This window comes from Lemur catta, chromosome 3 (genome assembly GCF_020740605.2).
Source record: "Lemur catta isolate mLemCat1 chromosome 3, mLemCat1.pri, whole genome shotgun sequence".
Lineage (NCBI taxonomy): Eukaryota > Metazoa > Chordata > Mammalia > Primates > Lemuridae > Lemur > Lemur catta.
Genome location: NC_059130.1, coordinates 77,044,218 through 77,071,971, shown reverse-complemented (window position 1 = coordinate 77,071,971; position 27,754 = coordinate 77,044,218). Strand labels below are relative to the sequence as shown.

Sequence of the window (27,754 nt, the reverse complement as noted above, 5' to 3'; positions counted from 1 at the left end):
AGGGCATGTTCACACATCCCTTTCTCTTCATCTCTCTCCAGCCAACTGCTCGTTTCTAAACCTTCTCCACATATATAGTCTTGCAGAGGATTTTGTACAGCTCGCTTTTTTTCCAGTTCTCCTTCCTATTCTAGGATTATCTGAGGTTTTAACTTATCTCGTTGGTTGAAGCTGCAGGAAGCCAAAGCACTGACCTAGATTCTTCTGTATAACCAAGTCTGTGAATATCACATATCCCTGCAGAATCACCACCTGAAACCTCTTCTGCCCCTTTCTCCGCCTCAGCTTCCTTAGCTGTAGAACGGAAATAGGAACTACCTGCTTTGGAGGGTTGTTGTGAGGATTCACCGTAGTGTACAGCAAACACACACGACAGTACCTGGCACTTGCTAGGTGCTTGTTAAAATTGATTATGTTGCTGTTAAATGACAGTATGTGAAAGGGGTTAGGAAATTGGCAAACTTGAGCTAATACTCCACTTTTTTCCCTTCTGCTCTCCGACCTGTCGTCCAGTCTGAGTGCAACCCAGCCTTCCGGCCTCTGTGCTACATTGTGTCTCTCTCCCAGCTGCTTCTTTGGGCCCCTTGCCCTGGGTACCAAGGTGGCCTTCTTCGCTTGTGCTTAAGAAACCATGTCTTGACCCAGCAGCCTTTCCAACCTGCAGTCTTTTATTTCCCTTCTCCACTGCCAGATCTCCATGCAGAACCCTGTAGTTTTAGGGTCAGTGGTTCTCCTATTTTAATGTGCTAAGGATTACTTAGGGAATGGTTTTAAAATGCAGATTCCCAGGCACCGCCCTCAGATTCTTATTCAGACCATCTTAGGGGAGGGTTCCAGGAATCTGTTGTTTTGGCCAGTGTGACTCTTTTCCAGATGTTTTATGAACCACTCCTGAAAGAACATGGGCTCCGATGTCCAGCAGTCCTTGGTTACACTCTGCGTTTACTAGATGTGCGGCTTATGGCAGGTTACCTGATCTCTTTAGGCCTCGGTTTTACCTATGAAATAAGAATAATAAAATCTACTGCATAGGTTTGCTGTGATAATAAACAAAACACGATGTGTGTTTAAGGTTCTTAATGTGGTACCTGGTAAATAACAGGCCCTCAAAGCCAGTTGAAGGAGTGAATAAAAGATCATGTGGTTTCCTGTCTCAGCACAGCTCCGAGGTAGAGGACACCTGTGCTGTCCAGGGCCAGGTCTCTGTTCGGCATCCTCTGGCATGCTGTGCTCACTGTTGGTAAGCGTGTCTCCTGTCATACATAGTGAGGTGTTCACATGTCATCCTCTCTTCCTTCTCCCTCTGCTTTCCACACGAACGTGAGCTTCTCAGGTGTGGACTTAGGTCTTCGTTTTCTTTGTATTCTGAGTGCTTAGCACAGGACTGGGCCCAGCTGAAGGGGGTGAGGATAGCCTCTTTGTGCCTGGACACACACCCTTCACTGTCATCTCTGGTTGCCTGTTGTTCATTTCTCCTTTGGGTCAGCTTCTTTCACTCATGAGAGGAAGAAAGGGAGAGGGGTAGGAAGGAGAGTGGAAGGGGAAAAAATGAAATTTGTTGAGTACCTACAGTGTAAACATAGTGTACTGAAATTCTAGAGCTGTAGTATACACAGTCCCTGTCTTCAAGAAGCTTATAACCCAGTGAGGAAAATAGACAAGGCAGGTGAATTAAATGCAGTGGCAGAGGAGCAAGGAAGTGACGCTCCTTCTTTTCATCAGATTTGAGGGTCTGCCCAGGCAGGAGGGGAGAAGTGTTGCCTGCTATCATCTATTCCTTCTCTGGTCCTAAGTCCTTCCACCAGCATCTCTTGTACGTTTGCTGTGTCCCTGATAATTCCACACTTGCAAACCTCTAGGAACTTCTGTCTAGCCATCCTTATCTCTTCTCTTTCTCCCCATAATCTAGGCAGACACACATCCTCATGGCTAGTTTTCTCCCCTTCCCTCTCAGTATCCCATTTCCGAGTATTGATCATCAGGGTAGACGCAGTCCCCTCACTCTGTCAGTCCAGGCTCAAATAGGGAAGCAGAGCCACTGTGAGAATTTTGGAATAAAGAATTTATTATCAGAATAAGAATGTACACAGTTGCTGGCTGGGCGCAGTGGCTCACGCCTGTAATCCTAGCACTCTGGGAGGCCAAGGCAGGTGGATCGTTTGAGCTCAGGAGTTTGAGACGAGCTTGAGCAAAAGCGAGACCCTGTCTCTACTAAAAATAGAAAGAAATTATATGGACAACTAAAAATATATATAGAAAAAATTAGCCGGGCATGGTGGCGCATGCCTGTAGTCCCAGCTACTCGGGAGGCTGAGGCAGGAGGATCGCTTGAGCCCAGGAGTTTGCAGTTGCTGTGAGCTAGGCTGACGCCACGGCACTCTAGCTTGGGCAACAGAGTGAGACTCTGTCTGAAAAAAAAATATATATATATACACAATTATGAAAGAAACTCTAAAAGTAAAGGTCCAAAAAGAGGAGTTGACAACTTGGAGAAAGTTTAGTAACCAAGTCTGGAAGGTAGGAATACTGAAGATCACTCTGGAAACCTGGTGGGGAAGTCTTGACCTTTTGTGACTGCTGGTCCCTGTGCATTCTCAGTGAAGCATCTGGAACGTGCTGTTGGTGAGCAAGCCTGCAATTGGGAAAGGGAATTGAATCAGACAATTCCAGATCAGACAAACCAGAACATTCTAGTCCTTCTGTGTCTCTCACCACCTCCTACTTTGCCTCCCAAATCTCCCAGTGTAGTCCTTCCCTTTTGGCACCTTTAATCTGGGAGCACACAGGAAAGGAGATTCAGGGAAGTGTAGTTCCTAGCATGACTGTGTCGTCAGTAGACAATCCAGCATACTAACCAGTCTGCCACCCTACTGACCCACCCACCACCCTGCATAGCATGTCATGATGGAGTAACACAAAATACCTGATCCTCCACAACCTTCCATCCCACGCTGCTCCTCTTTGCCTAGTGGATATTCTTGTTTGTCACTTTTCTTTTATATTTTGAGACAGCCAATCAATACATGACAAAGAAAGGAAATGTATTTATTGCCTGAGTTGCCTCCTTTTATTGTTTCACCTCTGAGTTTCTCAAGGCTATGAGGTCAGGTATCAATCACATCTGTGGCGTTGTCTTGTACTCTGGAACATACCCCTCACCATCGTTTCACAGCTCTGTGTCAAGCAAAGGGAACAATAATCCAATTCTGACTTAATTTGACCCATGTAGTTTCCTCCCCCCCTTTCTTTTATCATTGCTTGAGTGGAGTAAAATTCATGTTTATTTAAGTATATTTTAAGGAAAAAATTATATCCATTAGATTCTCCCGTGACTTTAGAGATGGACTTCTGATGCTGGAAATATGTACACTCCCCATGTAGAACTGATAAAGACACGTGATAGGCAGACCATGAAAGTTTCAGATTCTTTTTAATGACTGAACAGAACATGAAGCAAAACCTTTTTAAAATGCAATGGTAGAATCTCAGTAGAGACTGAAATCGTTTGAATGTGTTTACAGGCATACCCATATGTGATCGGTTTCTAACCTTTTTGATTGTGTTCCAACAATAGCAAACTAAAAAAAATGGTTTATTAAATTTATTTTTGTGCTATAGATTACAGATGTTGTAGAGCAATACATCCCAGTATGCCTAAATCTTGTACAAAGTTTTCAAAACCCCCTAAATGTAAAAAAATATACATCAGATAAATCAAATTTAGCATTATCCTAACCATATCAAGCATGAAAATATTTGTAATTAAAATGAGCTTAACGAAACAGGGTTTGAAGGCATCACTACATGCAATTCATAATTCTTTCATTTAGTTGCATGAGATTTTGGCAAGTGCTTTTACAGGCGAAGAGGTAAGGAATGAAATGGTAAACCTCTATCCTTTAAAACTCTTACAATGTCATCTACTGCTTTAAATTAAATGCAGACTTGTTAATCGTTACTTTTGCTTTCAAATATTAAATGCAGAGAAAGAATTTAAATTTTATAATTAAACTTTTGGGGGAGAATACATTCTTACTGAATGGGACTCCTTTATTTACTCATGTGTTTTTCATCATTGCCTTTTGAAGAATCCCTTTCCTCTCTTGCCTATTTAAGGGAAGACTATGCCTCAGGCTTCCTGTCCTGAGCAGGAACTGGTATTTGTGTCCTGAGTCAGTCCACATTGTCTCTGCAAAGACACCTTTGGTGTTGCAAGACCTCATCCCTGCGCATGTTAGACCTAAATGGCAAGATATTGTATGGATATAAACCATTTTGCTTTCCGTGGTCTTCTCTTGGCTTTCAATTTTAGATGGGGTGACTGGTTTGAAGGAGCTGGCTTTTCTGAGGGATCTGGCTGAGCAGAACTCTGGGAAGTACGGTGTGCCGGACCGGACGGCCTTGCCTGTGATTAAGGGCAGCATGATGGTGCTGAACCAGTTGAGTAACCTGGAGACCACAGTCGGCAGGTTCTACACAAACCTTCCCAACCGGATGATTGACGAAGCTGTCTTTAGCCTCCCCTTCTCTGATGAGATGGGAGATGGTGAGTTGGGAAGAAACTTCCTATTAAAGGGAGAGGAGAAGAACTGGGCAGATAGAAATAGGCACCCCTTTTTCAGGATCCTAGGATTGCGTAACCCCCTGCCAGCTGTCCCACAGCACTGTATTCTAGAGCAGAAATCCCCAGCCCTATTTCTTCCTTAATACCCTAGCCTCAGTAGATACAATGGATGTATCTTCTGGGGAGGTTTTGTGAGGATTTGCCAATATTCAAAACTTAGTGGATTGGGCCTAAAGGGTAGCTTTGTATCACAAGTGGTAAATAAAGCTCAGAAATACTTCGGATTCAGCCTCAAAGACAAGGCATTATGGCATAGTCAAAGTAAGCTTGGCATCAGATGGGCTTTCAAATGCCACTCTTCCACGTAAGCTGTTGTCCTTGGTAAGTCATTTAATCCTGTCAGTTCTCCATTTGGTCATCTGTTAATGGGGTGATAAATCTTTTGGGTTATTATGATTAATTAGATAATGATATATAAGATTTATCAGTAACTGGCATTCCACCCAATTCTAATTACTGCTCTCATTTTATGTCTTTAATTATTTGACCTTTGTTGTTATCATCATTATCATCATGATGCATAAGTTACCCATAATATGATGTTGGGTAAATGCTTAACCTTCACATGATTCTATTTTCTGACCTATAAAATAGAAAATATAATATTTTCCTCATGGCAATTGTGATATTAAATGCAATAATACATGTTAAACCATCTAGAACAGTGCCTGGCCAACAGTATGTTCTCAGTAAAAGTGCAGTCTTTTTCTTTTCCTCCACGATATTCTTACTCATCCTTTTCTCCACATCCTTCTTTCTCGCCTTCCTTGACAGAAGATTGAAGAGGCAGCTAATTGCTTAGCCAGACAGACACCATTACCATTTGAGATCCTGTTTTTATGTTCAGTTAACTAGGAGCTCTCATAAATATAGATATTCAGAGAAAACACGTGTAGAAAGTAACAAGCCTATAGAGAATGTATTTTCTAGAAACTAGGTAAACATTCTATAAGGAAGAAATATGCCAGCTGCTGTTACACCTTAATTTTTATATCCTTTCTATTTCTGGCAGAGCCCACAGATATGTATAGAAGAGAAACTCCTACCTTTCCTTTATAGTGAAAATATTGAGTCTTCAATGCAAATTACCTTTAATGCATGTACCCAACATTATTGAGCGCCAGCCAGGCATTGTGCCAGGGAGTGGTCGGTAAGGCAGACATCCTGCCCTCAATAAGCTTTTAAGTCTGATAAGAGACAAATCAATAAATCCTGTTAATACTCTGTGAAAGGAACAAAGACAAATGTAGAAGCCCATTCCTGTACAAATTCTGAGAGTTCTGTAGCCAAATTATATTACCAATAGTAGTATCAGGTGTAGGTAGGACCCTTCCTAAAATTGACCTCTACAACCCAGAGAGCTACCCCAAATGCCTTAGACCAAATCACTTTGCTCACTTATTGGCAAATTTTATTTTTGTATTTTTTATTTTTTTCATTCCAATTTTAGTCATCAGGGCCTGTTTTTTTAATCCTGTGCAGTGGGTTTCAGTGACTGGTTTACAGATTTATTAAGTCCCTTGATAAGAGTGTGTCTTTTCATCTTTGTGTTTTCAGTCCCTAGAATTATTAGGTGACAGGTCCTCTGACCCTGTGACATGAGGCTCGAGTCTAGGGAAACTCATCTTTATGGGGCTCTAATTCAAAATCTACACAAATTAAAATATCAGTTACTGAACATATTTCTTTTTGAAAAGCAAATCTATATACTTTAGGTTAAAGTAGAGAGAGTGTTTGAGGATTTTGTCAGTGTTGCAAGAGCTTAGCATATTTTATTTGCCATAATGAGATCAAGAATCTTCTCTCCAAGTTGGTAATTGAAAAGTAAGATTGTGTTTCTTTTTTTAAGACTTTGTTCCTAACACATCCGGAGGAGAATAGAAATTTGAAATGTGCATGCAGCTCAGTCACACAGTATTTCTGTTGTACTTTACTGATCTATGAAAATGGCTTTAATCTAAGACTCAAGCTCAGGGGATTGTGGCGTGCAGATTGTGACCTCTGTCTCTGCTGGTCCTCCCAGCCTACTCCTGTGACCCATTCGTCTAGGAAGACCTGAACAAAAACCTTCTCCAAAATGCATTTTTAAACCTTCTTAAATACCTGTTATTTTAAAATGTTTTTGAACAAGTGGATAGATAGCATTCTTCTAAATGTGAGCTGCTTAGATAATGCTTGTGAAACTATGCTAGACATCTATTGCATGACTTTTCACAAGCTTTTTCAGGGCTGTGTCCAATTCTTCCTACCAGGTGATGTATGCCTTTGCAACCACAGCCACTGGACAGTAATTCAAGTGGACACCATGCATGATTCTCTGTATGGAAGCCCATTCTCAAATTCTTTTTCTGGGTATTCCTAGATAATGGCTTTCCGACAGGCTGCTAAGGCATGAATGTGCCACTAAGCACAGGAAAATATGAGGTCAAGATGGAGAGAAATGATTCATCCTCATTGTTGGAGTTTCATTTAGAGTCATAGGATTATAAATTGTTAGGGATCGTGGAGATCACTGTGTCTCTACTCGCCATGTGATGCATGAAGAGACTCGTTCAGAGAGGTGGCACAGCTCGCCTGGCACACTGGAGAAGCCAGGAGGAGAACCCAGGTGGCCTGATGCTCAGGGCCATGTGTTTATCCACCATTCACACTCTCTCCTTCTGCACATTTTTCTCCTGCGCTTTGTCCTTTCCCTAAATATCCTACTACGTTTTTTATGGCCTGTGAGCCAATTATGGTCTTTATATTTTGAAATAGTTATTTAGGGGAAAAAAATGAAACAGAAAACAATATGCATGAGAGAATGTATGGCCCACAAAGCCTAAAATATTTCCTGTCTAACCCTTTACATAAAAAGCTTGGAAACTCCTAGCCCAAGTGACTTGAAATATATTCTTTTGGAAATTTAATTTCTCCTTCAGCTATTTGAAATTCTCTGTGGTCAGATGCTGTAGCTTTCTAAGTTTCTTCCCCTTGTCTTACCATTTTTTGAAAGGATGCCAATTTCTTTGGCTTCTTATATATAATTGTCTCATGGATATAGCAAGAATACCTTTTAGACATTCCTTTATCCACAGTGTCTCACAGTCTGACACCCCCTAGATACTAGTAAAATGGTTACCACTGTGTCCTTTAAAGAGATGTGTGAACCAAGGCTCAGAGAAATTATGTCCAGTGTCACGTGTACAATACAAAAGGGGCACAGCTAGCCAGAATAGAACTCAGATTGTTAGACTCCTTGTCCATTGGTCTTTCAAGTTCAGCGAATCTCTCCACTTGAGGAAATAGAATGATATATTTAAGGCTGCTGATGTTTCACACTGATCTAGAATGCACAGGTTTTTTTTTTTTTTTTTTAGGTGAAAAAGAAGTGGAAAACATACACATTGCCTCCATTTAAGTTAACTGCAATATCTGAACCACCAAAGGACCCTCTTTCTCTCCCACTCTAACTCACTTATTAGGCTGTCTGCAGAGGCAGTGCTTGATAGCTGCATCACAGAGGAAACGTTTCTCTAAGCAGAAGTGAGACCACTGATACCAAGCCCTCGTGATTAGCTAGAGCCCAGCTCCCATCTTTGTCTAGTGCCTTCTCTGCTATTCTCTGAATTTTTTTGTTTTTAACCCATAGGTTTGATAATGACTGTGAGTAAACCCTGTTATTTTGGAAACCTGCTTCTGGGAATTGTAGGCGTGGACGTGAATCTGGCCTACATTCTTGAAGATGTGACCTATTACCAAGACTCTTTGGCTTCCTACACTTTTCTCATAGATGACAAAGGTAACCTGCTAAAAGTTACTCATAGAAAGAATGGGTTTTTTAAGACACCTAAAGAAAATCTAATATATAGATATTCTGATACTAACAAAGTAGGAAAATGATAGTATTTAAGGAAAAGCAGTGTGGCTAGGACTACTCATCTGTAGCAAATAACCATAAGGATGGCAGAGCGGAGCTCCAAATTACGTATTTATTTCTGTATTGTGTTAAGGGGTAGGGAACAATTATCTGTAACATCAGGAAATTAGGCTTGAGAATTGAATAACACACAGAAAGTCATTCTTTGGATCATTTTTTTGCATATATTGTCAGCTTTAGATTTACTGGCATTAAGGTATATGTGGTATTGGAACATTTTATATTAATAAAACGTAAACAACCACCAATACCTCCAAAATATTCTTGATCAGACAGATGTTTGATAATTTAAGACATCATTCTATACTTCATGAGTTTTATGCAAGCACTCATAAAACGGGTTCAGTTTTTATTGAACTGGTGAGTTATATCCTGAGAAGCTGAGTGCTGGGCAGCGAGCCCAGAGATCCCGCATTTCAAACCAGTGATGAGCACTTTTATTAGCATCAGTACTTCCTAATTCCAAACTATGACAGGTTTGTTATAGCATACATTTTGGTTTTTTTCATTTCAGGATATACACTTATGCACCCATCTCTTACCAGGCCATATTTATTATCAGAACCCCCCCTTCATACTGACATCATACATTATGAAAATATTCCAAAATTTGAGTTGGTTCGGCAAAATATCCTAAGGTAAGGAAAAGGTGAGGGTCGTACTATTTTTTTCTCTGAGAATGGGACTCATCAAGGTGAAATATGAGTATTTACTATAGAGTTTAAAAGCAAATGCATAAATTATTTTAATGTTATCAAAAGTATACTCAGTAATTTTTCCATAAGAATAGTAGCCAAAATTCTGCTTACTCTGTGTAACAGATAAGCTCTCTCAGAACTATTATTTGAGTGAGGATAATGTCTTGGAAATCAAACTCTATGTTTACATTGACTTTAATGGTAAAATCAGATATATGCTATCTCATTTTTTAAAAAAATACTTCAATGATACCAAATGGAAAAATGTTGGCAAAATAAAAGGTCAAGTTGAGGACCAGCTCTACTGTATCTGCCAAAAAATAGCTTGGCAAAGTAGTGTCCATTCCAAGTTGACAGCACAACCTTATACAACGTTTTCTCTTAAAATAAAAACAGATTGGATTTCTTCCAACTATGATACATTATTTTGGCAGACGGTAACCTATAGAGAAATGTGTCTTGGTGCTCATTGGTTGAAAATTAATGACTGAGTGATCTGAGACAAGTTAGTCTCTGGAAAGAATTAGAATTGGGGAGCAGGGATAGAGAGGAAGGAATGTTTTTAATGCAGAGCTGACATAATGCTTTTACGAAATTGAAAATCTCACATGATCTCTTTCAAAACTGATGAGCTTCATTGCTATTCAAAATCAGGAGGTGGTCATTGACTCACAGCTTCTTCCTTGCCTTTAATTAAGTGCTTAATTTTATCTTTCGCCTGAAGTATTTAATTCTGTTTGCCAACGCAGCCTCCCTCTGGGCAGCCAGATTATCGCAGTCCCTGTGAACTCATCCCTGTCTTGGCACATAAACAAGCTGAGAGAAACTGGAAAGGAGGCCTACAACGTTAGCTACGCCTGGAAGATGGTGAGTGCGAGGGAGTCGCTTTTGCTTGAAGAGCTACAGGGTACAGTGCTCTTCTTCGCACAGGAATTCTGGGGGACTTAAGTCTGATAAAACATGACTCATCAGTTTTTAAGGTCATTGGAAAAAGAAGACATCCCATGGATGTTTTATAACTTTTCCCATTTTTGTTTATAAAACCAATGATTGTTCATGATGAATAAAGCAAACGATATAGAAGGATATAAAGGAGAAAGTAAACTGTGCCCATTCCTTCTTCCTGCCTTTGCCTTCCCATTCCCCATATGTAGTCACTTGGATCCATTTATAGAAAATGTATATATACACACAAGTATATATATGTGTGTGTATGTGTACATGCACCCAAATGCATGCGTGTCTTTAATGGCTATGTAGTATTGTGTTGTATAGATGGACCAAATTTCTGTAAACAGTCCCTTGTCAATACACATTTAGGTTATATCTGGTTAGTTTTCATCAGTTCAACTCACATTGTGGAGGTTGGGAGGTATGAAAGCATAAATGCCCTCTGACATTCTCCAAGAAAAAAAATTAATTTTTTTTTTTGTTTTTTTTTTTAAGACACATTTTTACTCTGTCACCCAGGCTGGAGTGCAGTGTTGTGATCATAACCTACTGCAGCCTCTAACTCTCCTGGGTTCAAGTGATCCTTATGCCTCAGCCTCCTAAGTACCTGGGACTTACAGGTACATGCCATCACACCCAGCTAATTTTTTATTCATAATATTGTGTGGAGATGGGGTTTCTCTGTGTTGCCCAGGCTGATCTTGAATTCTTGAATCCTCCTGCCTCAGCCTCCCAGAGTGCTAGGATTATAGGCATGAGCCACCACACTTGGTCGAGACCTTTAGATTAGAACTGGAATTATTCACATTCAACACAAGCAGATTGATAGTTTAGCCATAACTTGGGGCACCCATTTCAGCTTTCTCATTCAGACATTGAGCCTCACAGAACCATAAAGAAACAGAATCTCACACTCCCTGTCCACATCACCCATGTTTCTCTCCTCTATCCTTCCTTCCCAACATAGCATGGCAGTGTCTTTGTAGGGCCCTAAATACTGAAACTGACCGAAAGGATAGTAGACTTTCGTTTTCATCATCAAATTTTAATCACTGAATATAAAATGCAGTCATGCTTGACAGTTTATTGAATGGACATAGCTGAAATTTTACCTGTTGACTTCAAATGGATCCATTTATTCATCCCTTTATGAACTACTTATTGAGCATGTACAATAAGGATGAAGATTGATACTGTCTCTGCCCTCACAGAACATCCAGCCCAGTGGTGGATGCAGACAATTAAGCAACAGCTCAATACAGGCTCTATGTCTGGGTTAGGAATGACGGGAGTAGCCAACATGCCTTTGGTCTCCTCTAGCCTTGTTGTTTGGTTCATAAGGTGTCATGATGGCAATAGAAGATACTAAAATGAAAATGAAACAAATGAAATAATAAATGAAACTTTCAGAAACTTATGTTTACAAGCCTAATTCTATTTTACTGTTTGTTTGGCAATACAGATTTGAGGAAGGTCAAAGTCTATTTTGAAATTCTTATAGCCAGCCGCCTCATTTTCAGAATTTTTTTTGAGAATGATGGCACCATCTGCCCTTATCTTTATATAATTTTGAAGATAAATTGCTTAATTTTTATATCAGAAAAGGTGAGCCAGCCACCACAATACTTAATTGGAAAATAGACTTTTGTATTTGAAATTGGAGATTGTTTACCTCTAGTATATCTTGATTGAAAGCATCTCGATTACATCCTAGAAAAATATCTGTGTTAATAATTGTTGGCATTAAAAGAGAAAGGAGGAAATGTAGGCATTTGAGTGGCCTTCTTTATATAGTAAATAGCCCCAATTTTAACATTTTGCAAAGAAGTATTACTTCTTAGTCTTTTTTAGTGATACCAGTAAATTCTGGCCACTCTTCTTAGACTAATTAGATACAATCGTGTACTCACTTCAGGTTGAAGCATTAGCTTTCTCAGAGTTTTAAAGTTGTTGAGCAGATCACTATAAGTGAAAAATTAAGGAAGTAATAAGGAATGCGATAGATTTTTTTTTTTAAATAAAATGGTTTACCTGGTTACCCAGTAATAAAGGCAAATATTTTTAAGGTCTCTTTACGTTGGTGGGGAAGAGAGTAGATACACATCTTATCCTAAGGAATAAAATGGATTCTTCTATTAATAGTATAATTATTTAGAGTTAGCTTATGCTGAGGGTAACTGGTTAACAGATACTGATGGATTATTTCACTGAATTAATTTAACTATAACTTGAGAGAGATGTTGGCAGCATTAAGAAATTACTTTCTCACTGTGTAATCTAAGTCCTTTTTTGAGCATTTTAGGAAGCTGTTTGTTATGACAGAAGGAATTCAATACCTGTTAGAAGATATTCAAATGTTCCCATGTTACACAGTCCTGGTTCACTCTAAAACAGGAATCCCATGTGCAATCAATGAAAAAAACCACTCCCCAGTCATGGAGAGCCCTTCCAGGAATATCATGGTTTCTTTTAAAGCAGAGATGATTTTTTTCAGCTAAGAACATAATAGAAAGACCAGTATTGAAGTCTGTTTTCCTAAGGACGTTTACGAAGTGCTACTTTTAGAAGCTTGGGGTAAATTTTTATTTTTCTCTTACATAGAGACCCAATTATAAAATTATATTCTGGCCATTCTGGTAGAGTTTTGCTTTTTCTTCCTTAGGATATGCAACATAGGAAACAAACTTAAAGGGTGATGACGTGAGATTGAGAAGAGAGAAAATAGTAAATGCCACTTCAGAACACCTTGTCACTTTCTAATTTGGGGAATGGAGGAAGAGGATTAAATTTGCTCATCTAATTAAATATCTTTGGCAGCAGTACTTGACAGCAATTCCAGGAAAATACAAATTGCTTCTGTGTTTAAAGATTCTTCAGCCATCCTCACAGACCATAAATTTCATTTAACTCTAACCTGCCTAGTTAAGAAGTTCTCCCTCATTACTAAGTAAATCAGTTGAGCTACTTTATTAGGCACTGTCCTTTAGTTCTGACTTAGCTGGTCATCACCTTCTTCATTTATTTACAAACCATCTTTAAATAGGTTCTGTCCATCTTCTAATATAACAGACTGACAATAGAGATGTTTTGCATTTTTGTCTTTTTAAGTCTTGATCAAGGAGCTAAATAGATTGGCTTTTAATTCTTTGGCGGACATTTCTCCACTAAATTTTGTCCAAGTATCCATTCCTAGATACAAAGTGAGTCTGAAAGTACTACTGATTCTACATATGAGCTTATAAATTAGACTTGAGCTACAGCACACTTACCTACCTTGGTCTGAAATGACAAGTCAGGCATGCTCTGCAAGGGTGCCATAGGATTTGTGCTTTTCATGAGTTTAAGTAGTGATGTTTATCATCTCCAACCTAGAAAAGAGAAAGTGTTGGGAATAGAATGGAATAAACTGGATTCTGTAATATTGACTACTCCTCAGGTTTTTTTTGTTTTTTGGTTTTTTTTAGTAGTAGGGATTCACAATTGGCTTGAAAAACAGTCAGTTCTCAGAACACTTTTTGCAAAACAACTTATGTCTTTTTAAGTGCATTTCAAACCCAAATAGAAATAATTGTTGTATTATTATGCCCTATTCTAGCTTGTGTCCATTAACCCACATTAGGAAAAAAGGGCTAGGGTCACAGTTTCAAAGGGACTCCTTTCTTATTCTTTCATTAGCTCCATGATTTTCTGTTACATAAAGTTCCCTCAACAAAAAGAAAAAACAGAAAATACAAAATTAGATACCTTCTATTACCCTATCTTCGTGTCTTCATTCATTCATCATGTATTTAACAAACGTCTTACATGTAAGGGTAGAAGACAGAGATGCAGCAGGGAATAATGTATGCAAAGTCCCTGTCCCTGTGGAACCTTCATTTTCTGTGTTAGAATTCTTTATTGATTTTTGTAGGTACAGGACACTTCCTTTATTCTGTGTATTGTGGTGATACAACCGGAAATACCTGTCAAACAACTGAAGAACCTCAACACTGTTCCCAGCAGCAAGCTGCTGTACCACCGGCTGGATCTCCTGGGCCAGCCTACTGCTTGCCTCCACTTCAAACAGCTGGCGACTCTAGGTAAAGCCTTTGTCATGTCGGCTCCCTTCATGGTCTTACTCATAGCAGCTCACCATAAATACCAGTTTGAATCCCACCCACTCTACCCCCACAAAAAAGATGTTGAACACCTGCAGTGTTGGGTGGTTTGGGGATACAAATGTGAAAAACATTTGAAGCCTTGCCTTGGATTAGACTGTCCGGCAGGCGCTGAGACAAGGGTTTGTGTGCCGGTGATTTGGACAGTGTGGGCTTTCAGAAGAAACCAGCGAGAAAGTGAGAGAAACAGGACAGGGGAGGGGAAAAGACAAACCAGTTTGATGTCAGGTGCAGTTATAGCCTCAGCCTGATCCTGCAGGGCAGCTCTAGAGTGGAAATCACACCACAGAGGTTGCCCAGACTAAAGGAAGAGAACTCGGCTTTCATCTTCCTTAGTCACTTTCAGCTTTCCGCCAGTGCCGGGCAAAGAGGTCTCAGCAGCCCAAAGACAGTCCATAAAGAGAGTCACAGGTACAGTCCCATTAAAAGAAAGTACGCAGATAGGGGATTTTAAGATAGGTGGGTGGAAAAACAGTAAAAACAATCCAAAAGAATTTGGCGGGGCGCAGTGGCTCATGCACGTAATAGTAGCATTCTGGGAAGCTGTGGCAGGAGGATGGCTTGAGGTCAGGAGTTCGAGACCAGCCTGAGCAAGAGCAAGACCCCATCTCTACTAAAAATAGAAAAAATTAGCTGCGCATGGTGGCACATACCTGTAATACCAGCTACTCGGGAGGCTGAGACAAGAGCATTGCTGGAGCCCAGGAGTTTGAGGTTGCAGTGAGCTATGAGTAATCTACCACAGATCCCTATCTTCAGAAGGGCTTAGGAATAGACAAATAATTCAAAGGCAGCAAAAAGGAATTTATATTTTTTATGTCCCAGATGTTTTATATTCATCACCTGAGTTGGTCTATGATAGATGAAGACGTTTGGGTTTACCAGGGATAAATAATTTTCCCCAGACGACACAGAAGGTAGCCAAACTGAGATTGGCTCAGGCTCCTCGGTCTCGGTCTGCCACGTGCCAGACACGAACGAGGCCTCTGTGGTCTGTGCTGTCAGTGTACCGCAGTTTACTCACAGTGCAATAAAACAGATATTCTCCTCTTCGCTGTTGAAAAGACTTAGGGTTCCAAAAAAGTTAATAACTAAGAATCATCACACAGTTGGCACACTGGGCGAGGGGGGCACAGGTGAGAAGAGGATCAAAGACAGAAGTCATCAGTCTCTAGAATACAAATGAGAGTGCTTGTGTTTGGGTTCCTCCCTTAAATTCCATCCCAGAGAATTCTGCCTGGACATGAAATCAGAAGAGCAGGCTGGACTAAGGGTTCCCTTCTGTGACACATCCTAGCAGTGTTGATAATTTGGAGAGAGCCAGTGTTGTTGATCCAAGAAGGCCGGATTTTATATTTCTTTGTTTTGATTTGGTCCTTGGGGTTGTGTTTGTTTTTATACAAAAGAGTATGTGAAAAATTCGTATTTTTAAGAAAGCCTTTACTGAAAAGCTAATATGTACATGTTCCTTTAAGTTCTATGTGAGCAAGCAAAATATTACTGCTGGTGAAGATAAGATCACTGTTTTGAAATTTGAGACAGTAAAACACAACAGTTCTCTTGATGAGAAAGAAGCTCAAGCCAGATTTTTTTATTTGCTTTGGATAATCTCTTATAGCTCCATTCTCCAATATGGTGGCCACTAGCCCCACAGAGCTACTGGGCACTTGAAATGTAGTTAGTCCAAATCAAGATGTAAATGTGAAATCCATGCTTCATTTTTTTTATATTGATTATGTGTTAAAATGATGATACTGCTTTGGATATATTGGATTCCATAAGTATTAAAATTAATTTAATCTATTTCTTCTTGCTTTTCTTAATGTGGCTACTCAAAAATTTTAAATTATATTTGTGGATTGCATTGTGCCTCAGCTGGACAGCAATGCCTCACAGAGATGACTCTGAAAATGTAATTTATCAACTTAAATACTTTACATATGATTAACAGGAGACCTAAGGCCAGTGTCTGACTTGCACAGTATGGGAGCTCTTTCCACCTTGCCACCCCTCCTCACCTGGGCATTACCTCTTCTCACCCAGGACAGTGTGGATGGGTAATGAAGGGCAGCTTAGTTGGGATTAGTCAGTAATGAAAGTGAACCAAGGTAATCGAAATACAATAAAAAGGGAATGGAAAATATGGGAAACATAGCAAATAAATGATTTCCATCTGATCTCATTAATGATGGGGGATTTTGAGGCAAGGTATTAAATATACATCAGATCTGTCTTCAAGAGAACTGATGGAAGGACATCATCTTTCTTGATACACAAAGAGAAAAAGAAGAATTTTTTAAGAGTACATCATTTAAGGCAGTTCAGTATGTATGTGTGTGTATAAGTAAGTATGTCTATCTACCTCCTGGACACAAAGCTGGGTCCTGTTTCTTGAGTTTTTCTTTGTCTCTCTTTGTGCTCAATCCATCTTACTGCACCAGCCTTTTTTAAAATGCCAAAAAGCCACCTCCCCAAGGCGTCTCTCCTTCTCCTGACACTGGCCCACTGCAACTCTCTTGTCTCTGAAGTGGATGTATGCCTTTAATACCTTATATTACTGTGTTATTCTCACATTGTTGTTTTCCTCTCTTTTTCTTACCCTTATTACTTCAGTTGTATCCTAAGCTCTGTGAGTTCAGGAATTGTCCTCTCTCCTTCTCTTCTTGGCACATCCTTGCATGGAGGGACCACAGGAGCATATGCACATGAATCCTCGACCTAACCTTTTTAAACCTCTGGTTTCCTTCTCTTTGATTAATCTCCTAGGATAGCCCATGATGATATAATGAAAATTAAATGAGAAATAACATCATTGAAAGCAACATTTTCTGGGCATGAAAGACTGGGTAATTCTGAATCCTCAGAATTCTGAAGTTCCTGGATGAAAATGAAATTCTGGATTAAAATCTCCTTAGAAAGCATCAAAGAGCTAACGTGACAGTGAGGAATTACTGGGCCAAAATCTAGGAGAAAACAAGAACCAGAGAAGAAAGCCAGCAGTCAGAGCCACTTTTGCAATGCACATATTTACCAATCCAGAAGAAACAGCTGTGAAATTAAACTGTGCTGTAGGCGGCTTCTTAGGACTAGGAAGAGAGGCAGAAGTCAAATCCAGGGGCCACAAAAGGTGAAGACTAATAAATGAAGCCACTCTTTTCCACCCCCGCCCGCCACACTATGTGCTTTTAGCAAAGATCCTAAAGGACTGCATCTTTAGGGTAAGAGTGAACTGCAAATAAATCAGGCCTTAATTTGGGATTCCTATCATCTGAAGTGATATAGGGAACTTCAAGCATTCACCTTTGAAATGGAATGGTCTTAGGCTAGCTGCATACCAAAGTCACACAGTGCCGTGGTTAGGCCAGTGTCCTGGCTCCTTACTAGGAACTGTTCCCACTACCCCACCCAGTGTCACCTTGCGGTGTGGCACTGGACAGAATCACACAACAGCGCTCACTGGGGGAAGATACTTCCATTACCTTAGACCTCGAGCGATTCCTCAGATTAGTGAAAGATCACCGGGCTGCAAGGAAACAAAACGCCGTGTGTGAGAACGAACAAAACGAGTAGAAAATGACCCACAGGCTTATATGAGCTAGGACCCATGATCGTGCTTTCTAGAGCTTTTAAGACCATGGTAAGGTTGAACAGTAGAACGTTTCAAAGACAAAGATTTAGTGTTTTTGTTTCATACATTGTGGGGATTTTTGTCTTAAATAGGAAATGGGGGTTTTCCTGTTAGATAGGACCAATAATCATGTACACATTAACTACTCTGTTTCTACAAGGTTTGGTTTATGTCAAGTTTGGCTGCCATCGTCTGTGAGAATGAGTTTTTATTTGTTTTTTTGTATTGATTCCACTGTTCCATCTTTCTCTCTTCTTAAATAATGCTACAAATGTGAATAATAATAGTTAACACACATTTGCTTTACACATATGAACTCATTTAATTCTTGCCATAACTCTGTAAAATTGGTGCTATTATTTTCCCCATTTTGCAGGTGAGAAAAATGTGACATGTGTACAACTTGCCTGATGTCACACAGGCAGATTCAATCCAGGCTGGCTCCATGCATGTCGCACGCTGCCTCCAAGTCCCTAATAAGTGTGGGATATATACAGATATCTAGATCTAAGGCAGTTTGAAGGTTTTCCACATCCAACACTTGTGTTTCCTTGTGCACGTCTCTGTTCTAGTTACTCTGAGGACCGTAAGCTCCCTGAAGGGAGACAACGTGGCTTTTTCCTTCTTCCCTCCTCTCGGTATCTTTGTGTCGTTGTAGAAGATGTTAAGCCGCTGTGGCTGATGGCTTGGCAGAGCGTGAGGGAGGCTTTTGTTTGGGCCTGAGCTGGAGTCACGGTGTTCTCAGGCCTGCTTTGTCTGCTTCTCTTTCAGAGAGTCCGACTGTCATGCTGTCTGCTGGCAGCTTTTCCTCCCCCTACGAACACCTCAGCCAGCCGGAGACAAAGCGCATGGTGGAGCACTACACAGCCTATCTCAGCGACAACACCCGCCTCATTGCCAACCCGGGCCTCAAAGTGAGTGCTGGCGCTGGGCCCCTCTGCTGGTGTCCCCCTCCCCGGGCCCGGGAGGGGCTGTGGCAGTGAACCTTTGAAGTGGGAAGCCCAGCTCTGCATCTGCGACTCCCAGCTGGAGGGCTGGAAGGGGCTGGAAGGCAGAGCCTGCGGCTGGTCAGCAGTGACCCTTCTGATGGACTAAGAAGCCCTGTGAGCCGCACGAAGAGTCTGTTTCTGGCCTCAGATGTGCTGGGGTTTCCAAGGTGGCGGGGGGTGTGATTTAGAGGCCAGGGAAACTTTCCCAGCCCCATCCCTCCCAGGGGAAAGAAGTATAGTGCCCCTGCTGTTGAGATAGATAGGAAGTTTAAGGAGCAAAGATTGGGGGGTGGGGGGTGTATCTTTAATGACTCACTATAGGATGTGTCTTTTTAAACTCAGAAAGCCCAGCTAGGATGAACGATTGAGTAATCACACATCCACTGGCTATATTTCTGTAAGTTTTTGTTTTCACCAAGTTTGGCTGCATCCATCTGCTGTGGAAGGATTTTTAAGTAATTGGACTTGGCTTCTCTGCGGCAGAGCCCTGCCAGCAGCCCACTCTCTTTTTATGTGAGTTTTAAAGGATCCCTGCTATGTCTTCCTTTGTCTCCCAGTTCTCTGTCAGAAATGAAGTAATGGCTACCAGCCACGTCACAGATGAATGGATGACACAAATGGAAATGAGTAGCCTGAACACTTACATTGTCCGCCGTTACATAGCAACGCCCAATGGCGTCCTCAGAATTTATCCTGGTTCCCTCATGGACAAAGCATTTGATCCCACTAGGAGACAATGGTGAGTTTTAGGGGCTTCCATTGTCAAAGGTTCCCCCCAAATCCTGGAGAGACCTGATAAATACATACAATAAAGCAACTTCAGGCAGTCCCACTAAAGAAGATACTTTCATGGTGGTGACAAATGTTTCTGAATAGTTTTTTTTAATGTAGCATTAGCAACAGCTTTGTGGGCTTTTTGTGTCTACAATGTTTTTATCTCTTCATTGAAATTTTGAAACTGAAATGCTTTATGCTTGCCATTTGGATTCCTAGTGGCTTGTTGGATTTCTACTTTGTGCAAAATGTGTCCATTTTACTGCACATGGCTATGACATCAAATCACAGCTCATGCAGGACCTGTGAAAAATGAACACATACAAATTCAAAAACATTCTTCTGAGCTTAATTTTACGTTGGTTTTCAAAAGCAAAAGCTAGCAAGGTGCTATAGAAGAGGGGACAACTTGGACATAAGAACAGAAATTCTAATCTTGTTCTGGGTAGCTACTGAGTCATTCATGAATCGGTTATTCCTAATGCCTTCTCCCCCGCCCTTAGCAATCCAGGTTGCATTTTTATGTGCCAAACTGTATTTTGTTTCTACTTCATTAATCTCTTTTTATCTTAGTCTCTAAAACATCTATACTATAGATCTTTGGAAAAGCCAAGATATGTACTGAGTTCAGTATTTTTTTTTTCTTTTTGAGGTAGGGTCTTGCTCTGTCTCCTAGGCTAAAGTGCAGTGTACAATCATAGCTCACTGCAACCTCAAACTCCTGGGCTCTAGTCATCCTCCTGCCTCAGCCTCCCAAGCAGCTGGGACTACAGGCTTGCACCACCATGCCCAGCTAATTTTTCTATTTTTTGTAAAGATGGGGTCTCATTCTTGCTCAGGCTGGTACCTGTTTTTAAAAGAGAGAATTTCAGATAGTTGGTGCTATACTCAGACATAAAAGACAGGAATCCTTCCAGATTTTAATGTAACATAAGCACAAATTTGTAGTAAGTATTTTTAGAGTTGCAAGCTCACTTTTCTTTGATGTAATTGGAGTAATTGTTCACACTCTAAAATAACATAACTGTCTTTGGCCTCTGTTAGGTATCTCCATGCAGTAGCTAATCCAGGGTCGATTTCTTTGACCGGTCCTTACTTAGATGTTGGGGGAGCTGGCTATGTCGTGACAATCAGTCATACAATTCATTCATCCAGGTAATATTTCTATTAATTTTTTAGTCATTTCTTTAGCACATCAAGAGTATTTTGAAAATCTGAATAATAGACACCAAGACTTGGAAGCAAGAGCATGGCCTTTGAGGTTAGGTGGGCAGGGATTCGAACAGCTTCTCTAGCTACGTCACCTTTGATTCCTTAGCCTCCTCCTGCCATCTGTAAAGTGGGGATGATACCCACCCCACAAGGTCATTGTGTGAGTTGAGTCAAGCAAAGCCTCTTAGCCCTGTTTTTGACAGCCACAATGAGGTTTATGAAAAAAAAGAAAATGATGTTGGAGTCAGTAGAGCAGTTTGTAGAATGGAAGCCTGACAATTATCATTGCCAGAGAATGTTTTCCCAAGCAAAGAAGCATTTTTAATGAAAAAAAAAGTACCAAGACATCAAACTTATTACCTTCTTGTATTTGGATCTAACTCTTTAGAATTACATGAATTGTTTGTTGTTTTTCAAAATTTGTCCTTGAAACTGTCTCTTGGGAGATGTGAAGGCTTTTTGAAAATTTATTTTCCCAGAATGCTATATCAGTATCACTGTAAATATATTTAGAGTGCTTTATATTTCCTGCTTTTGAGGTTTCAGTATTTAAGCTACAAACGTCAGGGAAACGTTAAGTGGGGAGGTAAGTCACACACATCGTTTTAATCTCTTCAGTATACAAATAGCTGTTTTTTTCCTGGCAACCAAGAAAGACCATATTTTGACTGATACCTGCAATGATGCCTTAAAATTTATAGGAGACAGATTTTCTTGTTTAACTTCGTGCTTCTCACTGGTGCTCATTATATGTCAAATGACTGACATTCAGTAGAATTCCTCTAGCACAGGTTCATCGGGAGCGAGAACTGGGAAGCAGCACAGTGTGGAATTTCAGTATCATGGCCTCTGTCTCTGTGGAAAGCAGGGCCCCGCTGCCAGCCAAATGTTGATTCCCTCGTAGGGCATGGTCTCTGTGTGACTCCGTCAGCTGTTCCCATAATGTGATATTTCACATGTAAACACGTAAACACTCATCTAGAACAGATCCCTCAATGTTCTCGCTAACAGACCATCTGGTGGGCATACGCACGCCTACTAGCATCTGAATAGTAAGACTCGTCATCCCTTCCGTATATTCTAATCAGTGGAGGAACAGTAAACAAAGGCTGTTTCCCTGAGGGGACAGCAGTCACCTTGGTCTTTGATTACGATGAAATGGGCCAGAACTAGGCTGGCGAAGGTGTTGTCACAGCATGGGGAATAAAAACCTAGATGTGTCTTAGCCATTAGGTGATGGTTGGGCTCCCCTCACCTGGCAGCTCAGTGTCAGGAGCCGTTAGCTCGCCCTTCTGTGCGGCATTCTTTCTGTTCAGGAGGACAAGGACAGGGGCAGATATTTACAAACTTTTGCCTTTGTTTCTTCACCTAGGAAAGTGAGACAGTAGAGCCTATCTCAAATGATTATTTTAAAGATTCCATTAAATAATATATGTCAAGCTCTTAAAACAGTGCCTGGTATGTGGTTAGGGCTTGATAAATGTCAAGTACTTTTATTATGTTTTATGACCTCTCTGACCCTGATATGTGAAACAGAAGTAATAAGGCCTGTGTCAAACTGATATGATAAAAATTAGAGATGAGGTATATAAAATGCTTAGCACTGTACTTGACAATGTTGAGTCCCAAATAAATGGCAGTTATTTTTAATATCATGCTATTTTTACTTTAAATTTCTGGCATTTTAACAGGTCAAAAGAGAAAGCTTAAGCTAATATTCGACTTGTCATGAAGCACTCCCATTCACCCTTGGTTTTCAGAAATGGTTTGGCTGAGAGTTAGGGGAGGGGTTTTCTAATTCAACACTCACTTCTCAGTTATTCATGTAGCTGTCTTGTGATTCTTCCGTAAGCATTTTTGGTGCCCCCGAGAATCTACGTTTGCATTCTTTGCAGAATGATGATGCTGCTAGAGATGAAGGGCAGTCATTGATTCAGGGACAGTTAGATGTGTCTTTGGCAGTGAAAATCTCACAAAAGTATTACAAATAGCCTGGTCTGTTGTACTTTGAAATGTAGGTTTGGTGTGATTTTTCTATGACATTCTTTATGAGTTGCCATGGTAACAGTGTACCTATCTGAAATGCAGGTAAAAATATGAATACTAGACTTACATGGGCAGTATGCATGCTCTCACTTCGGGGGAAGTTTAGAAATAAAATTACATTATCCCAAAATACCTGAGTCATATTTTTCACTGAGGCAGTCATAGTAGTGTAGCAAAAGCCAGATTTGGGTACTGGTCTCTATACCATAAATAAAAGGTAATCTGATCTATCTTATTTAAGTCTTTTAACCGTGCTGTGCCTAATTTCTTTTTCATTTATAAAATGGGAACTGTGATTCCTTCCTGGCTTTTTCACAAGTAATTAAATAATGTAAAGTTGCTTGGAAACTCTTGAATGCCCTGCAGATCTAAGGAGGCAGTGTAAGAGTATAGCTTGAAACACTAAGTTTAAGTCCCTACTTCCACTAAGTATTCACTGTGTGATCTTGGCCAAATACCTAATTTCTTCAAGCTTCAGTTTTCTGGAAATGATAAGCCTCATAAGATTGCTGTGAGAAATAATTAAGGTTTTTGCCATTTTTCTTTTGATATTTTCTTTATAAACAAATCAGGCAGGTAGATGATGGTAAATGGTGGGCTCTTAGAAAGTTCCATGTTGGGTAAACTCTGCAAATTCTCAGCCACAAGAGTGCAGGAGTTCATTGGTCAAGTAACTCATGCCTTTCCAATTATCCGTGAACATAGATTAAAAAGAACCAAGGTTCTAAGTAAGAAGTTCATACTTCTGATATACCTAGCAATTTCTTGAAGTGTTTTCTCTCTAAAGAGTAGTAAGCTCATTAGCAGCTTGCTAAGCACTGTAAGCACACTATCTCATTTAATCCCAATAACAGCTTTACAAAGTAGGTATTATTATCGTCCCCATTTTTAGATGAGAAAACTAATGCTTAAGAAAGTTAAATAGCATTCCAGAAGCCACAGGGCCAAGATATGACTTCAGATCTGCTTGATTCCAGAGCCAAAACAGTTAGCACCCTGTTGTACTGCTCAGCTTTTCTCTTCCTTGACTCTCCTCCTTCTGAGAGTAGCACTGGAGAATGGAAAAAGGAACCAGGAGAGTCTTATTCTACAATATGAGCCATGCTCTGAATGGAATCAGCCTTAGCGTTGAGGAAAGAAAACTAGACTGGACATTGTTCCTACTAGGTTTTGAACAACCTTACGCCAGTCACTTAGTCATTGTGAAATCTCAGTTACCTACAAAATGAAGGAAATAACAAGGAGATTGATCAGGCTCCTTGTCTAGAGGTCTGCTGGAAATAACCACAGCAACCATGTATCCACCCTTCCACCTGATGCCTCTGCACCCATATTTTTGCCAAACAGCCCAGCCACTCTGAACATTTGTCATGTCAGGGGACTAGCCATATTTCACAGCTATTCATGTTTTGGGCCAGTCTTACTTAGAAAGTCCTCCTTTAAGTCTTAAAATTTTCTCTCATGAAATCTCCATGTAATGTTAAATCAGTCGTTTGGTTTATTGTTTTGGGAGGCAGGGGGAGTGGGGAGGAGCAGTGGGAATGTATCTCTGATACCATACAATGCCCCTACAATTCGAACATAGCTTTTACGTTTGAATATGCCATGCCTCTCATTCTCATTGATCTTTTTCACGTAAAGCACACAGCTGTCTTCTGGGCACACTGTGGCTGTGATGGGCATCGACTTCACACTCAGATACTTCTACAAGGTTCTGATGGACTTATTACCAGTGTGTAACCAAGACGGTGGCAACAAAATAAGGTAAGCCCTTTACAGACTCTATTTCCTTTCTAGCTGCCACTATACAGTGTCTCTATTGAATGGCAACCACATAGTTATGGTCAGGACCAGAAGTTGAATTCATGGCCTGCGTGTGCCATGAGGAAGATTTTTTTTTCTTTTTCTCTTTTTCGTTTTTCTAAGATGCACGATGTTTGTGATTTAGACAAACAGCATGCAAGAAGGAGAGCAACTGTGGCACGGAATGCACCACAAGCTTTTGTTTCCCTAGAAGTCAGTAATTAGAGGTTTCCCATGTCCTTGGTACTAGAAAGACCAGAGGGTACTCTTGGGTAGTACTTTTGATGTGAACTTAGTCATTAAACCAAAGTCTTTGTGACATTTTCTGCTGCTTAGACTGCTCCTTTTACATTTCCCTGGGAAGAGGCTCATGGACCCAAGTCTTTGCTTCCTGAATTTCAAAAGAACATGCCTGATCAAAGCAAGGACATTCCCTTGATTTAATTCAGGCTGCTTTTAAAAATAGCGTTCTTAGTTCCATCTCATGGTCCACACTTCATGTCACTGGCTCTTATGGGGAAATGCAGGATTCCTGGCAAGCTGATGTCACTAACGTAGGGTAACGTGAAGCAGAATATAGTGTTAATTAAAGCAGTTCTAGCTTTATTTACTTAGTGTCTCTGTCAAATACAGTATAGGATAGTCCCCCCTTACGCTCAGTCTCACTTTTCCACAGTACAGAACAATAAGATATTTTGAGAAAGACCACATTCACGTGACTTTTATTACAGTATATTGTAATTGTTTTATTTTATTATTACTTTTTGTTGTTAATCTCTTACTATGTCTAATTTATAAATTAAACTTTATCATAGGCATGTATATATGAGAAAAAAACATATGGGGTTCAGTACTATCTGCAATTTCAAGGATATACTGGGGGTCTTGGGATGTATTCCCCACAGATAAGGGAAGACTACCGTATATTTTCATATGTCCCCTCAATGCTGTATTTTGTGTGTGTGTATCATTGAAAGAAGAAATTATGTGGTTTGCTTAGTTTGTCACTATAAATACTCAAGTCTACTTCCTTTAGGATCTGCCTCCCCAGAAGTAAAAAACAAACTTCCCATTCATATATCCTTGCCAAACATCTTTGAGTCCATCTTACTTGGATCATGTGGGCACATTCTGTATGAACTATGGAGGTGGCCACAGAATCAGGTGTAACTCTCACCTCTACCTGTATTCCAGGTGATCCACCACCTCAAAAATAATGTATCTATCTACCTGCCTGCCAGCATTTCTTCATTTTTTTCAAGAGTATTTATTGAAAACCTGAGAGAAGTGCAATTTCTTTCAGGGCAAGAAAGATAAATGCTCTCTGAAAGCAATTTAATTAAGAAAAAAAAGCAGCTTATATGAATGAGGGACATCACTTGTTTTGGTACAGGTGCTTCATAATGGAGGACAGGGGTTATCTGGTGGCACATCCAACTCTCATTGACCCCAAGGGACATGCACCTGTGGAACAGCAGCACATCACCCACAAGGTATTTGTTGCAAAGCTGAGACGCTCAGTTCTCCACCAGCCTGCAGCTCATTACATGACATATGTCTTCTGTTCTATTTGGCCTTGGCAGGAGCCCCTGGTAGCAAATGATATCCTCAACCACCCCAACTTCGTAAAGAAAAACCTGTGCAACAGCTTCAGTGACAGAACAGTCCAGAGGTTTTATAAATTCAACACTAGCCTTGTGGTAAGTTGATTCCTTAACACTCTCATTTTTCCATCCCATCATGGAAGATGAAATGGAATGATGGTTATTGTCTGAACATTATTCCTGCCTGTTTCATCGCCTTAGAATTAGAGAATGATAAGGGGAGACAAGACTTTTAATCCAGCTCCCAATTTGACAATTATGGGATATAAAGCCCCAAGAAGAAAAAAATCAATGTTTTAAGGTCTCACAGTTGGTATTTTATTTTGGTTTTGTTTGTTTAAAGACTCACCCAGTTTAAGTCCTTTGAAATATCTGCTGAAGTCTGTTCCCACACTCTTGTATAAATATGTGTGGCACCATGTGTTCCTCTCTTCCTGTCGTCTAGAGATCACTTAGTCCCTTAAATTCCAAAGGCCAAGTTAGGTCAATTCTTGATCATCCTCCCTGTTAGATGGGAACTCTCATGTGCATCATCCAAAAGTAATTTCTTTTTTTAGCTTAGAATACTTTGTATAATGTGAGTTGCTGCAAATTTACCTGGTTATGGTTAAAGATCTTAAGGACTTCTTATCAATTTGGAAATAATCTTAGTTAGGAGAAAACTAAAATGGGGAATAACAACTAACATTCAAAAAGTTATTCACAGGAAGTTTTTTTTAATTTGGAATAGACATTTATGTCAGTCACTAAATGTATAATTAAAAATCAATTTTATAAATGTACCGGATTAAATTGAAAATCCTAAACTGAGTCTCAAAAAGTTTATTGCTAAAAGCAATTGTCTGGTGAAAGAGAAGAATTTAAAAAATGAATATATTGGCCAGGTGTGGTGGCTCACACCTGTAATCCTAGCACTCTGGGAGGCCAAGGTGGGAGGATCACTTGAGGTCAGGAGTTTGAGACCAGCCTGAGGAAGAGTGAGAGCCCGTCTCTACTAAAAATAGAAAAATTAGCCAGGTTCAGCAGCACACACCTGTAGTCCCAGCTACTCGGGAGGCTGAGGCAGGAGGATTACTTAAGCCCAGGAGTTTGAGGTTGCTGTGAGCTATGACGACGCCATTGCACTCTAGCCAAGAGCAACAGAGCAAGACTCTGTCTCAAAAAAAAAATAAAAAAAGAATATATTAATAGAATAGTGTGTTTAAAGCAAGGGAAGTCCTTATTACCCAATTCAGACCCCATACCATTTTAAGCCTACTCTCTTTAAAGGGGACACTGACAAACAAGGCTGCCAGGTAAGGTTGTCATAGGAAAGTGTGATTTATTCTGTGTATCTATATCATTCATAC

The 27,754-nt window shown here is 40.2% G+C and overlaps 1 protein-coding gene across 1 annotated transcript in view; it reads left to right on the top strand.

The window, feature by feature from the left end:
• Positions 1-27,754, top strand: part of CACHD1 (cache domain containing 1) — a 202,100-nt gene that overhangs the window by 155,554 nt on the left and 18,792 nt on the right. Inside the window, exons 9-19 of the mRNA XM_045547842.1 lie at positions 4,313-4,546; positions 8,256-8,405; positions 9,058-9,181; positions 9,991-10,108; positions 14,103-14,271; positions 18,749-18,891; positions 19,524-19,705; positions 20,785-20,895; positions 24,640-24,762; positions 26,195-26,294; positions 26,385-26,501. Of these exons, the coding sequence (XP_045403798.1) occupies positions 4,313-4,546; positions 8,256-8,405; positions 9,058-9,181; positions 9,991-10,108; positions 14,103-14,271; positions 18,749-18,891; positions 19,524-19,705; positions 20,785-20,895; positions 24,640-24,762; positions 26,195-26,294; positions 26,385-26,501 (1,571 nt within the window). The remainder of the gene's footprint in view (positions 1-4,312; positions 4,547-8,255; positions 8,406-9,057; positions 9,182-9,990; positions 10,109-14,102; positions 14,272-18,748; positions 18,892-19,523; positions 19,706-20,784; positions 20,896-24,639; positions 24,763-26,194; positions 26,295-26,384; positions 26,502-27,754) is intronic.